This window comes from Eublepharis macularius, chromosome 2 (assembly GCF_028583425.1).
Source record: "Eublepharis macularius isolate TG4126 chromosome 2, MPM_Emac_v1.0, whole genome shotgun sequence".
NCBI lineage: Eukaryota > Metazoa > Chordata > Lepidosauria > Squamata > Eublepharidae > Eublepharis > Eublepharis macularius.
The window spans coordinates 216,986,221-216,998,929 of NC_072791.1; the positions used below are offsets into that span (position 1 = coordinate 216,986,221).

A 12,709-nucleotide genomic window follows, 5' to 3' on the forward strand; every position below is an offset into this window, starting at 1 on the left:
CCAAGAGCATCTCCCATACCCTAGTGGAGTCTCTCCCTACTCCTCACACAACTGATGTTTCTCCTGTTTGAACCAATGGGGCCAATGTAATACTTCCCTACTTTCTTGGAAGGTAGCTTTCTTAGGGCAATCACATCTCTCCAAAGAGTGAGTGAACTGGCATCACTCCACTCAGACCTTCTTTCATACAATTCTTTGATGAAAAGGTTATCCTACACCCAAACCTCAAATTCCTCCTCAAGGTAGTCTCCAAATTACACCTCCAACAAAAGGTGACCCTACCAGTGTTTTTCCCCCACCCATCCTGAGAGTCCAAGAAATCATTCCACACATGAATGCAAAAAGGACCTTACTTTATTATTTACACAGATGATTGAAAGCCCTCTTTATCTGCTATGCAGGCCCACATAAGGGTCTGCCCACTGCAATCCAGGCCGCCACATGGTCCAAGTGTGTTGTAGCGGCAATCAAAGCAGCGTACAAACATGCTAAAGTGCTGTTTTCAATGATGATCAAGGCCCACTCGACCAGAGCACAATCTTCATCTGCCTCCTTCCTCTGGGGGAACTCCACTCAAGGGCATCAGCCAGGCTGCCACATGGTCTTCAGCGGACACCTTTATTAAGCACTATTCTACTGACACACATGCTAGAAGGATGCAGCAGTAGGGACAGCAGTCGTGCACTCTCTATTCAATGTAACTCTTCCACCCTCCTTCATTGGCGAGTATCTTGCCATACTCCCAATGTGGGGCTGCATGAAAGACCAACGATGAAAACAGTGTTGCACTGAAACTGTTGTTTCATCTGTGGTCTTCAGTGCAGTCCCATACTGGAGACTGCACTTGCGCAGGCCAGCTGCTTGGAAGAGAATCTTTCTAGTTTTTAGGCTGTTAAGGAGGGCATCCTCCCCTGCAGCCGGTCTGAGCTGGTTCTTCCTGCCTAAATGGCCACGTGATTGGGGAGGTCGCCCCCTCCTTTCCCCAGTTTGTTTTCTGCTGCTGCGAGAAACGGACATTCTTGGATCACTCTCTCTTCGATTAGGCTTTGATGGATGTTTTTTGTACATAGTTAAAGTTTGTAGTGTAGTTGTAGTTAATAGTTAATAATAGTGTTAGTATTTGTTAAAAAGAAAAAGAAGAGGAAGCAAAGGTGAAAGGGGTTTGGAGACCTGTTGCGGATCGGGTCGTGAGTTGAAGTGCCCCCTTTTTTTCCTTTGACTACGCCCGAGGCCAAGGCGAAAAATGGCTGGCAAATCCTTATTTAAAAAGTGCGCAGATTATGGCACAAAGATGGCAAAGACTGATGGCCATTTACTCTGCTTAGCTTGCCTAGGAGAGGGCCATATTGTGGAGAAGTGCAAGAATTGCCTGCTCTTCACGCCCACAACAAGAGGAGATCAAGCCTCCAGGTTGAAGGCAGCAGTCTTGCACTCTCTGTTCAACTTACCTCTTCCATCCTTCATTGGTGACTAGCTTGCCATAATCCCAATGTGGGACTGCATGAAAGACAGATGATGAAAAGAGTGTAGCACTGAAACTGTTGTTTATCTAGGTCTTTGTGCAGGCACATATTCCGTCCCTCCTACCCCGCTGTGAGAGACCTCTATTTTCCTTACCTCTAGCGGCTTAGGGGAACTGAGGGAATTGGGTGCTCTGCCTAGCTACACTGGATTTCGGCGGGAATGTCCGCATGCATGCGTGTTTCGGGGACAGAGCGCCCCCTGCCTTTGACAGCTTGAAAAATCTATCTCCATGGCTGGCCTGTGCAGTCCTGATGTGTGCCTGCATGAAGACCTAGATGAACAACAGTTACAGGTAAGTGCAACATTGTTTTTCACACAATGTGTCAACTGAGCCATTATTTGCAATCCAAATCTTGGTTTCCTGAGCTAACCATAATTTTAAAAAGCAGTGGTTTTGTGTTATGTTTGAATTGAACCCCCATGCTTGTGTTAAGAACAGTCACACACATAGGTTGCTGCACATAAAAGAGCCTTAATTGAATGTTTATTGAAATGTATCTCTTTTTTTATAAAATGGTTCATTGCATCAGAGGATCCGTTCTAGGACTCCATCTTAGAGAAACTAATTGTTGTTTTGTAACATTTGACATGTAAAAGCCATATATAATTGCAAACAACATGCTGTGTGCCAGATCTCTTATTTTTTTTGAATTTTTGTCCCACTTCAGAGTAGAACCCTTCAACATTTAGTTCCCAACAAGAATTCTGTCTTAATCCTAAATATTTGCACGTGCTTAGAAAACATAACCATATAACCAGTGGGTACACTTAATTCTAAACATTTAAGGTTGAATCCCGCCAGCTTTCTGCTAGCAGAAGTGGATTGGTCCCCTCCGTGTGCAGTCCCTGAAAAGCTTATGCTGGTAGTCAAGGGACCATGTGGATAAAAAGCCACAGGGGTGTGGAGCTATAGTGAGGAAGGGAACTGGGTGAGATTGTTCCTTCCCCCATTCCCCTTCTACCAGCAGAACATTGGTTGGGTACAATCCGGTTTTTTTGCATTGAAGGTTTTAATGCAGTTTCAAAACAAACTAACTCAGAAGAGAAACTTGTATAATGGCAGGATATATTACTTTTTTTAAAAAAAGGAAAAATAATCTAAAAGCTATCAGAAGAGGTCTGAGACTGAAATTATGGGATCTTCTGGTATTTTGTGGAAAGCAGTTGCAGTAATGAATGGCTTGTGCTCATTAAGAGAGAGATTATTCTTTGATAAATTTGATCCGTTGCTTATAATATCTGAACTGCATATCTGCTGTTCTCAGTACAGACCTAGCATCAAGTGAGGGTACCTGTCAGCCTCCAAGTTACGTTCGTAATTCTTATGGTATGGTAAGCTGGCTGAAAAAAATATAGTATGCATATGCAAAGCTGTAATGAAGAGAGGGGACTTGCAGCAGGTGTTGATGTGCAAAAGCACCGAGCGTTATGGCAACACCTGTGCATCTGTACTGTTGGCCAAGACAAACTCCTCTTCCTAAGAGAAAATCTGCCTGAGCACAGGTAGCAAAAAAAAAATATCCTGCAAAGTAATTTGTGCTGTGCTTTCTCTGCTGCTTTGTGGTGTTACGGGGTTGCAGTTCCTAGATGTAGAACTTCCACTGCCTTGTATTTCTTCAGTGCTATCATCACTAACTTTTTGCAGATAGTATTACCATTGACTGAAAAGGAATCATCCTGACAAGTATAGCAGTGCAAAACTGGATGCATTAAATTCGTATACTTTTAACACTCTATCTCATGTTTTTGCCACTGTCGTCATCCAAGATTGGTTAAAACTGGTGTGTTAACAAGGATACTGATATTTGGTTCTTTATGGCGTTTGTACCCAAATATCAACTATTGGAATAAAAAAAGATCACTCTGCGTTCCTAATGAACCATACTCTAGGACTGTATATGTTCACATACGTGTACGGATGGCAGAAGATCATCTCTGCTGGCTCAGCCCTTTCCATATGTAGATTCATTCTAACTTTTACAAATTGTATGAGTAAGTGTGGTATTCTTAGAAACAGACTATAAATAACAGTATTGAAAGCAGTGCTTTGTGGGAGATGTAGTCTGCCATGACAGGACGTAGAAGGGAGGAAATTTAACGTGAACCTGGTCAGTCTTATTAAGTGATGCAGTGGTTGTTGTATCTGTTTAAGATAAACAATAAACATCGATTGGAATTTAGGTTGCCAACTCCAAGTTGAGAAATTCCGGGCTGTTTGGGGGTGCTGCCAGAGAAGGCAGTGTTTGGGAAGGGGAGGGAACTTTCTGCTAGGCTAGGCATGGTTTGGGGGGGGGTGTTGGGGGAGAGGAGTACTCCATTAGCCATTTTCTCCAGGTAAACTGATCGCTATAGTCTAGAGATCAGTTGTAAACCTTGGAGATTTCCAGGCCCCACTTGGAGATTAGCAACCCTATATGAAACTCAAATTGCATTGTATCTTTATACCTTGCCTCCCTTCTCTCCCACTTTCTGATTGAGATATAAAGACTCAGGAGTCTCCATTGCTCCTTGTATCTGATGAAGGGAACTTGACTCTTGAAAGCTTACACCTTGGAAATTGTGTTGGTCTTTAAGGTGCTACTAGATTCGAATCTTGCTCCCTCTAATCTACTCAGTAGCTCAATACAACAGTAAATATTCATTCAAGGAGAGGACATTATCTTCCAAATATTCTATAGATGTGATTGGAGACTCTTTTCATAGGGTCCCTAATTACATATACAGTCTGTAAATCCTCCATATTTCTGATTTTTATTACTATTTTCACTACCACAATCTTTTTTTTCCCCCAGTGCAGATATTGCTGTGGTTGTCTGGTTATAATATGCAGTCCAGACATATATTTTCCTTCCCATGGTGGTCTTAGCCTGGCAGGTCTGTCTTCACTTTGTAGTGCTAAAAAACGATCTTTAGAAAGCCCTGAAGGAGTTCTCTCGCTGACCAGAGTTCATAAAAATAGTGGCCACCATTTGAGAAAGGTCTTGCATCACTTTCTGTTATTCCAGTATAACAAAGAAAATACGGAAAACTTAATGGTGGCACTGTACAGTGGGGAAAAATAACACACCTAAGAGCCAATTGGAGGGCTCTTTCACCTGCCTGTGACTGAGCTCTAGGAAACTGTCCCCTTTAAGAAAAGCAACCTTTATGTTGGCAAGGAGAATGTGGTATGAAGAACAAGCTCTGAAAACATACAGTACTGTGAATGAGCTTTGTGTGCGACTGTGCAGGATCAGAGTCTAGGCACTATTTATACTGTAGCATATTCAGCGCCAGATTGTGAAACCTTGAAACAGTGGCACGATGTTAGTGTTTTGTTCTCTTCATGCCCTGTTTTTAGGCATTTAATGGCAGGCAGTGTATTCCAAAACATTATACTATGAAGGAGCTTGATCTTGGAATGTTAGCTGGGAAAGTCTGGGACTAAATCCCGTTTTATTCTTCTCACTGGATTTGGTATTGAAATATAAAATTCCAGAGTTATGCACAAGCTGGTAATAGCGTTAGTGGGCTGTTATCATTTTATCAATCTGTCCTCAGAAACTTACTCTTGGCCATAATAGCTGGGATGCTTCCAGTCTTACCTGGCGGAGGAGGAGCAGTTGACTGACTCTTGCTGGATGAGCTAAGGAAGATCGTTACTTTCTCTTTGCTCCAGTCTGTCTCTTGATAGCTAAGGCAAGAGGTGGAACCAGGCACCAGGGGCCTTTACTTGAGTCTCTGGCTGTTTCTATCAGTAGGCTTCCAGTCAAGGATTTTTTTTTTTGTTTGCTTTTTTGCAACTTTCCGGGAATCAGGATATCTAAGGGAAAAGTAAGGAACCTATTTTTTTCCATGAGAATTTGCAGAGAATTTCCTTTTCTCTGTACTGTTCTCTCAAGCCTACACTGAGAATGTCGATATATCCATCAAATGGGGTTGACATTGTACTCCAATAGTGCAATAGGTTGTTGTGGAGGCACATGGGGGGGGGGGGGGAGACGGCACTGAAGTCCGTAGTCACGTTCGCCACTGGAGAGTAACTCGACCTGCAGCTGGCACTCATCAAGGGCAGCTGGTGTATGATTGGTGGATTCTCCTGGTGTTTCTATGAAGACTGGAGAACTTGCCCTGGCCAAGTTCATACACTGACATCCCCTCACCCCCCCCCCCCCAGAAGTCCTTAGGGAGCAGACTAATGCCACGTGTGTTGTGTCAGCAAAGAGCACAGCCGCAGCATCAGCCACAGCAAGGTCTGCAGTGCCCCGGGAGGAACCATAGCCCCATACAGGGTGGGGGGCAAGAGACCTCACTGAGGCAGACGCTGCTACTATCTCAATGACTGTCACCTATCCATCACAGGAATGTTCTGTGGTTGCCTGAAATGAAATTGCTGCTCTGATCCTGCATGGGAATGAGTCTCAGGGTTGCTTGGCTACCTTATTGAGGGGGCACAGAGGAGCAGCTCCCAGCCAGTCTGACCCACAGTTGTGCCCTCTATCCAAAGCAGAGGGAGTCCAGTCTAGGAAGTCTACGGACAGCCCTGTTATGGGCTGCAGGCATCCTCTGTCCCCCCACCGTCTGAGGCAGCTGTGTCAGGTATGCTTCCCTAAGAGCCTGTCCAATTGTTAGACATGGGCCATGGTTCTTAGAGGGCCAGGCTCAGGCTGTCTCCCCTCCCAACATGCCTTTGGCCTTGGCTGTGGAGGCCATCATTGTGAGGGCATCACACAGCATCCTTTGAGGGGAACGGGATGTGGATGAGCAAGTTGAGACGGGTGGATCCCCTGCTCACCAGTCAGTGTGTCCTTGTCCCTTTGAGCCAAATGTCTTGAGACAGGGTACCTGTTCAGGGTCTGCAATGAAATATGCTAGTCAGACATTCTGGACTTTGCTGCCCCCCTGGAGTGTAAGTGCAAAGTGCTCACTCAATTTTGCAAAGGACCCACTCTGTACTTTTCTTGCCACCAAGGTGTCTCATGCTCTAAGGCTGTATGGGGGAGGGAGGGAAGGGGGATGGGGGGCAGGTTCAAGTTTGTTCATATAGAGGCCAAGATGACATTATGGCCCCTTCTCGACGGGAGACTGGAAGGGAGGCTCACCAGATAACATAGGAGTGGCCTCAACCATATGCCTGGCAGAACTTCTCCCTCTTGGAGGACCGCTGAAAAGACAGAAGGTCGTGGCAGGCCCACGTATCAACAGACAGAGAGTTCCACCAGGTGGGAGCCAGGACCGAAAAGGCCCTGCCTCTGGTTGAGGTGAATCGAGCCTCCCTAGGGCCAGGGACCACCAGCAAGTATTTCTTTACAGATCTAAGTGCTCTCTGGGGTACATACGGTGAGAGGTGGTCCCATATGTATGTTGGTCCCAGTCTGCTCAGGGCTTTATAGGTCAAGGCTAAAACCTTGAATCTGATCTGGAATTCCATGGGGAGCCTGTGTAGCTGCTGCAAGATGGGAGTGATATGTGCCCTGTATGACATGCGCTGTGCATGTCGGGGGCAATTGACTTTCCCCTTTGCAAGGGTGTCTATGGACTACATTGTCTTTTTTCATGGTGTAACTGCTGCTGTTTGGTGGTGTTACTCAGCCTGAAGTGGCTTAGGAAGATGACTGCCTCCTAGCCCCATGCCAGCACAGGGTTTTGTGCCTGAGTCCTGCTGGTGACTGGTCGCTGTGGGGATGTGTTGGCATTCCAGTTCGGCAGAGTGGCACCAGGGGGCTGGGCTGGAATAACTTTGGCTTACATCAACATAGGTCCAACATATGTTAATGTAAGGGCTAGTCGGCTCCCTGGGCACTTTCACCCCCCCCCCCCGGAATGCTCTGAAAAAGGGCTTGGGATCACCAGAGACAGCTTTCCTGTCAACTAGGTGGTCTCCGTCATACTGGATTTTCCATTCCTTTCCAAGTAGGAAAATATTTCTTCTTGATTTAGGGCTGTAGCAGTGAGCACCAGTTGAAAGGGCTTGTTTAGAGGCTCTCTTCATTTTATCCTGTGACCTTGATATCATCAAGGGTCAATCCACACATTACAAGGTCCTTGTGGCCACCAGAAGGACTTTGTATGAGACATGCGCTGAGAGTTTCCCTGGCAGAGGGCCAAGCATGAAGTGACAAATTACACTTGAATGGCAAGTGAACAGATTCACGTGTGTTCCTCCCTGTTCACTTGTGCTCCACTTGCATTACGTGATCGAGTGGAGTGCAAGTGGAGTGCAAGTGAACAGGGAGGAATACATGTGAGTCTGTTCACTTGCCATTCAAGTGTAATTTGGCACTTCTAGCTTGGCCCACAAGCAGGCCTGTTTCTTCTAGAGACAGGGGAACAGATGGAGAAGGGCCTTGGCCATCCCTGTGCTTTTTTGTGCCCTGAAACCTCTCATGATGCTCCTCCTTGCTCTGTTGTGAAAATTAGGCAACTCATGTGGCTCTGTGTAATTTTTGTAAGAAAGGAAATGGCGGGACACGAAAATAGCATTACGGGTAGGGCGAGGGCAAAGCCACCTTTCCATGTGCAGTTGCAATCAAAACTTGGCCCACATGGATCTGAGAGGTACAAAACACTTCTGATGCCGCTTCCTTGTGGCAGATACAGGGACTCTGTAATGTATGAATTGGCCCTTGGAGAGGCATGGATGGCAGCGGCCTATTTTTTCTTTCTCCTCTACAATGTCAGCTCCTATTCTGGACTCTGTTTTATGAGTAGTGGAAGTTCAGTGATTATAGCTGTGGTGAAGCGGGCTACTGTCCATCCCTAAAATGTTTTCAAAGAACTTGGATTAGGGCATCAGTTGTTGTTTTCCGTAATCCCTATGAAAAGCAAGACACAATCGAATAATGAAAGCATATTTATCAAAGGTCTCATCCATGGTGAAGCAGAACTTATTTAGCTAAGAGTTCCATATGCCATATATTCTATTTCCTATAGAAGATCTTGCTGCTGTTTACAAATAAGAAGTAACATACAAAGGAACTCACAGGCAAGTACCTGTTTAGAGTCAGTTGTTGAGTGTGATACTGCTGCTCTTGCCAAAGAAAATATCCAGTTGTTTTATACACCTTGTATCTTTGTATAAATTTTAAATTAACAACAAGATATTCACACTGGAACTGGCTTACTTAGGAACTGGGATACAACTTGTTTGACTATGCTGATAGAGCAAAACATGTATCTAGTGCTAGTGATGTATACAACTGTGTGTGTGTGTGTGTGTGTGTGTGTGTTTCCTTGTTTATTTCAGAGCCAAAATGTATTTTCTCTGAAAAGTTCTGGAAGCCTTGAAATAGCAATCACTTCTTGTTTGATGCTTTTAGCACTTTAGAATATCCAGATTTTGATTAAATGGAATAGACTAAATTTGTCATGGTTGGGAAGGATTGCAGCAGTTAAGATGAATGTGTTACCAAGAGTAATGTTTTTGCTACAGACAATACCAATCATCAGTGACTCTAAGCATTTTGAAAAATGGCAGAGGAAAATATCAGACTTCGTATGGGCAGGCAAGAAGCCTCGAGTGAAAATGAAAGTTTTACAAGATGCAAAGGAAAGAGGCGGAATGCAACTGCCCAATCTAAGACTTTACCATGACGCAATCTGCTTGGTGTGGTTGAAGGAGTGGATGACGTTAAAGAATAAGAAATTATTAGCCCTAGAGGGATATAAAAAAATATTTGGATGGCACGCATACTTATGGCATGACAAAGTAAAGGCGAACTCGATGTTCCTACATCACTATATACGGAGAAGTTTATATATAATCTGGAAGAAGTACAGAATTTATTTGCAAGAAGGAACCCCTTTGTGGGTAGTTCCATATGAGGTGATAGATCCGAGAGCTGTTGATAATGAGCAACAATGTTTAACTTATAAAGAAATAACTAGAACTGAAGAATCTAAACTCAGAATAAAGACTCAGGAGGAACTATCACCTTATTATGACTGGTTCCAGTATAGACAGATAAGAGATTTATATAACTCGGACTCTGTAAAGGGAGGTATACGAACAGAAAATTCGGAACTAGAGCAGACCCTTCTTAAAGAGGACAAGAAAAGAATATCTAAGGTATACCAAGCACTGCTGAAATGGTATACTGAGGATGAAATAGTCAAAGTACAAATGGTGAAATGGGCCATAAATTTCAACAAAGAGATAACAATGGAGGCATGGGAATACTTGTGGAAGACTACAGTGAAGATAACGACATGCGCTAATATTAAATAGAACATTTACAAAATGATTTACCGTTGGTACATGACACCAAAGAAGATTGCGCTAGGGAATTTGAACACTTCTAATAAATGCTGGAAATGTAGGAAGCATGAGGGCTCCCTCTACCACATGTGGTGGACGTGTGAGGTAGCTAGGCAGTACTGGGGGGAAATAATAAGAGAAATGAGTGAGATTTTACAATTTCAAATCAATAAGAACCCAGAACTCCTGCTACTAAACTTGGGAATGGAGGGAATTCCAGCTCATCATAGGACTTTGATATTTTATATGACAGCAGCAGCTAGACTTTTGTATGCGCAAAAATGGAAAGTACAAGAAGTGCCAACTGTTGAAGATTGGATCCACAAATTGCTGTATATGGCAGAAATGGACAAAATGACAAGAAAATTGAGAAACCTGGACTCAGGACAGTTTAACACAGACTGGGAGAAGCTGAAACAATATTTGGAGAAGAAATGGGAGGTGGGAGGAGAACTGTGGCAGTTTGAGAACTATTGAAGTTCAATAAAATGTAGAGGGGGGTGACTTTACCGGGGGGGAGAAAGAGGTAAAAAAGAATTTCTAAGCAGTTATGATATTAGATTGATATATATAGAATAATGAATAGAATATTGATAGAAAATAATTAATAATAAGGGTTAACTATAAGGATTGACTAACTAACAATATTTTCTTTTTGATACTGTACAATGTACCAAACTGAATATGTTTATCTGAAGCTGCAGATGAGTCAAATTGATTGATATCATATATAGACTTGTGATTGAAGGGGAATAGAAATATTAATGTAAACAAATATAATCAAAAGAGGAAGACAGAATGAAGAACATATAGAGTATAAGTTAAACTTGTTTTTATTGACTTATTGTTGATTTATATGAATGTATGGTTTACATAGTTTATGATATATAGAAATATTTGAAAGGGGAATAATGAAAAATGGGATAAATTGTTTATCCATTATCGAAAAAGGGATTTATAGTTAGGGTACAGGGTATTATAAATAGTTAAAGAAGTATTGCTTAGAATAAAGGGAGAATATACATTTGTTAGATAAAGGAATATATAAAGAGTAAGGGAAAAGGGACAGGGGGTTGGAAAACTGTTGGAAGTCAACAAAAGGGGGGGGAAAGGGAGGGGGTTAGAAATTAGGAAATGGGGAAACTGACTGTATTGTGTAAACATTTGATCCTAACCCAATAAAAAAATTTTCAAAAAAAAAAATAGAATATCCAGATTTTAAGATAAAGGGCATGAATTGTGGGGGTCGGCGCTTTAAATCTATATAGGAATCAACTTAAGGAGGTATATACATCTCTAAGCAATTGTCTAAAGATTATTGCATAATACATCTTTCCTGAACAAAGAGTTAGACGTTGCAGTGAACAGCAGGTTATGCGGTGTCCGTTTGTTATTCATGCTGCCCTTTCTTTTCAGGTATAATCAAACTTGGGAGGTGGAATCCTCTTCCTCTCAGTTATGTGACAGATGCACCTGATGCGACAGTTGCCGACATGTTACAAGATGTCTATCATGTTGTGACACTGAAAATTCAATTACAAAGGTGGGTATTTCTGAACATCTGCCCTCTATTCTCTGAGCTGCTCTGTCAATCACAGCGTTACTACTGAGATTAGCACATTCTGTCTTCATTAATTTCTGGGCTTTTGTTGAAATGGAAAGTGAAATGTAGCAAGAATGAATCTCCTGGCAGCTCTTCCTGATCAGCATGCCTACTGTTTCTTTACATGATGTTGGAGAACAAGCATAGTCATTCAAGATGCTTAAAAGGGAACTTTCCACCATCCCAATGTAATAGTTTTTCCAGGTGCGATTAAATGCTTTGTGTATTTATATGTGGAAAATAAACTCTTTTGCTATTTGTAGGCCTTAGCCAGAAACTCAGAGTCAGGATTAAACCTTGGATGGGTCAGGTTGTTATTTTACCTCTTGCTGAGACACCGTGGCAAAGAGCTAGTTTCATCCAATAATATAATTGTTTCAGTTTAGACAGTGGTCCTTTACCCAGTTACCTGTGCTTAAATCCTGTTGGTTTCAGTGGGCTTAAAAATACACAGCGTGTATATTGTGGCGGAACTGAAGATTTACGTTTAAAAATTGGGAGGCTCAAGCGTGAAACTGTATTTTGTGGTCACAAAGCTTTATAGCTATTGCCCGTGAAGAGCTTCCTAGCTATCCTTGCAGGTAAAGTTTTCCACCTGTTTGTTCTTCTGTTCCCTGTTTTCACAGTTGTTCAAAGTTGGAAGACTTGCCAGCAGAGCAGTGGAACCACGCCACAGTCCGTAATGCCTTAAAGGAGCTGCTCAAAGCGATGAATCAAAGCACGCTAGCCAAAGAATGCCCCCTCTCTCAGGTTGGTACTTGTATTAGTGGCCCAGGCGCATGTGCCTCAATAAAATCTTTGGGGTGAAATAGAAGGTGCCGCAATGCATTTTGAGGCAAATATATCATGTGCTTTACAAACAAATGTACTGAAGGTGCAGGGCCAAAAGGAAGGCCCATAGATAGGAGGAGTGGTAGAAGAATAAACTGAAAGGGTTATTTCTTGCCCCGATACTCTTCGGATCATATTTAGCTCTGAAGTAAATGTTGCTTCTTCTGTCTTCTACCTTTCTTCCTCTAGTAGTGTTTTTGGTTACCCCACAGGGTACCTTTGGGGTGAAACTGTTTGTAATATACTCTTTTCAAAGGCTTGGGCTATAAAAACCTCTCAAACCAGGTGGTGCTACATACATAAACACACATATCCATGTGTATATCCACCTATTTCTTCTCTCGTTCCCTCTAGGTGCATGTATACGCCCACGCAAAATATTTTTCAAAACTAATAAACATATTATCTGTGTTAGATTCCGAACAAGTTGCAAATACATTGCCACTAATAAATACACTGCATTCTGATTTCCCAAGCTCAAATACGTTTCACCTTACATTTTGAGAAATGCATAT

The 12,709-nt window shown here is 42.7% G+C and overlaps 1 protein-coding gene across 1 annotated transcript in view; it reads left to right on the forward strand.

The window, feature by feature from the left end:
- The window catches only part of SATB2 (SATB homeobox 2), a 212,758-nt gene that overhangs the window by 77,283 nt on the left and 122,766 nt on the right, over window positions 1-12,709 (forward strand). Inside the window, exons 4-5 of the mRNA XM_054972056.1 lie at window positions 11,177-11,303; window positions 11,990-12,113. Of these exons, the coding sequence (XP_054828031.1) occupies window positions 11,177-11,303; window positions 11,990-12,113 (251 nt within the window). The remainder of the gene's footprint in view (window positions 1-11,176; window positions 11,304-11,989; window positions 12,114-12,709) is intronic.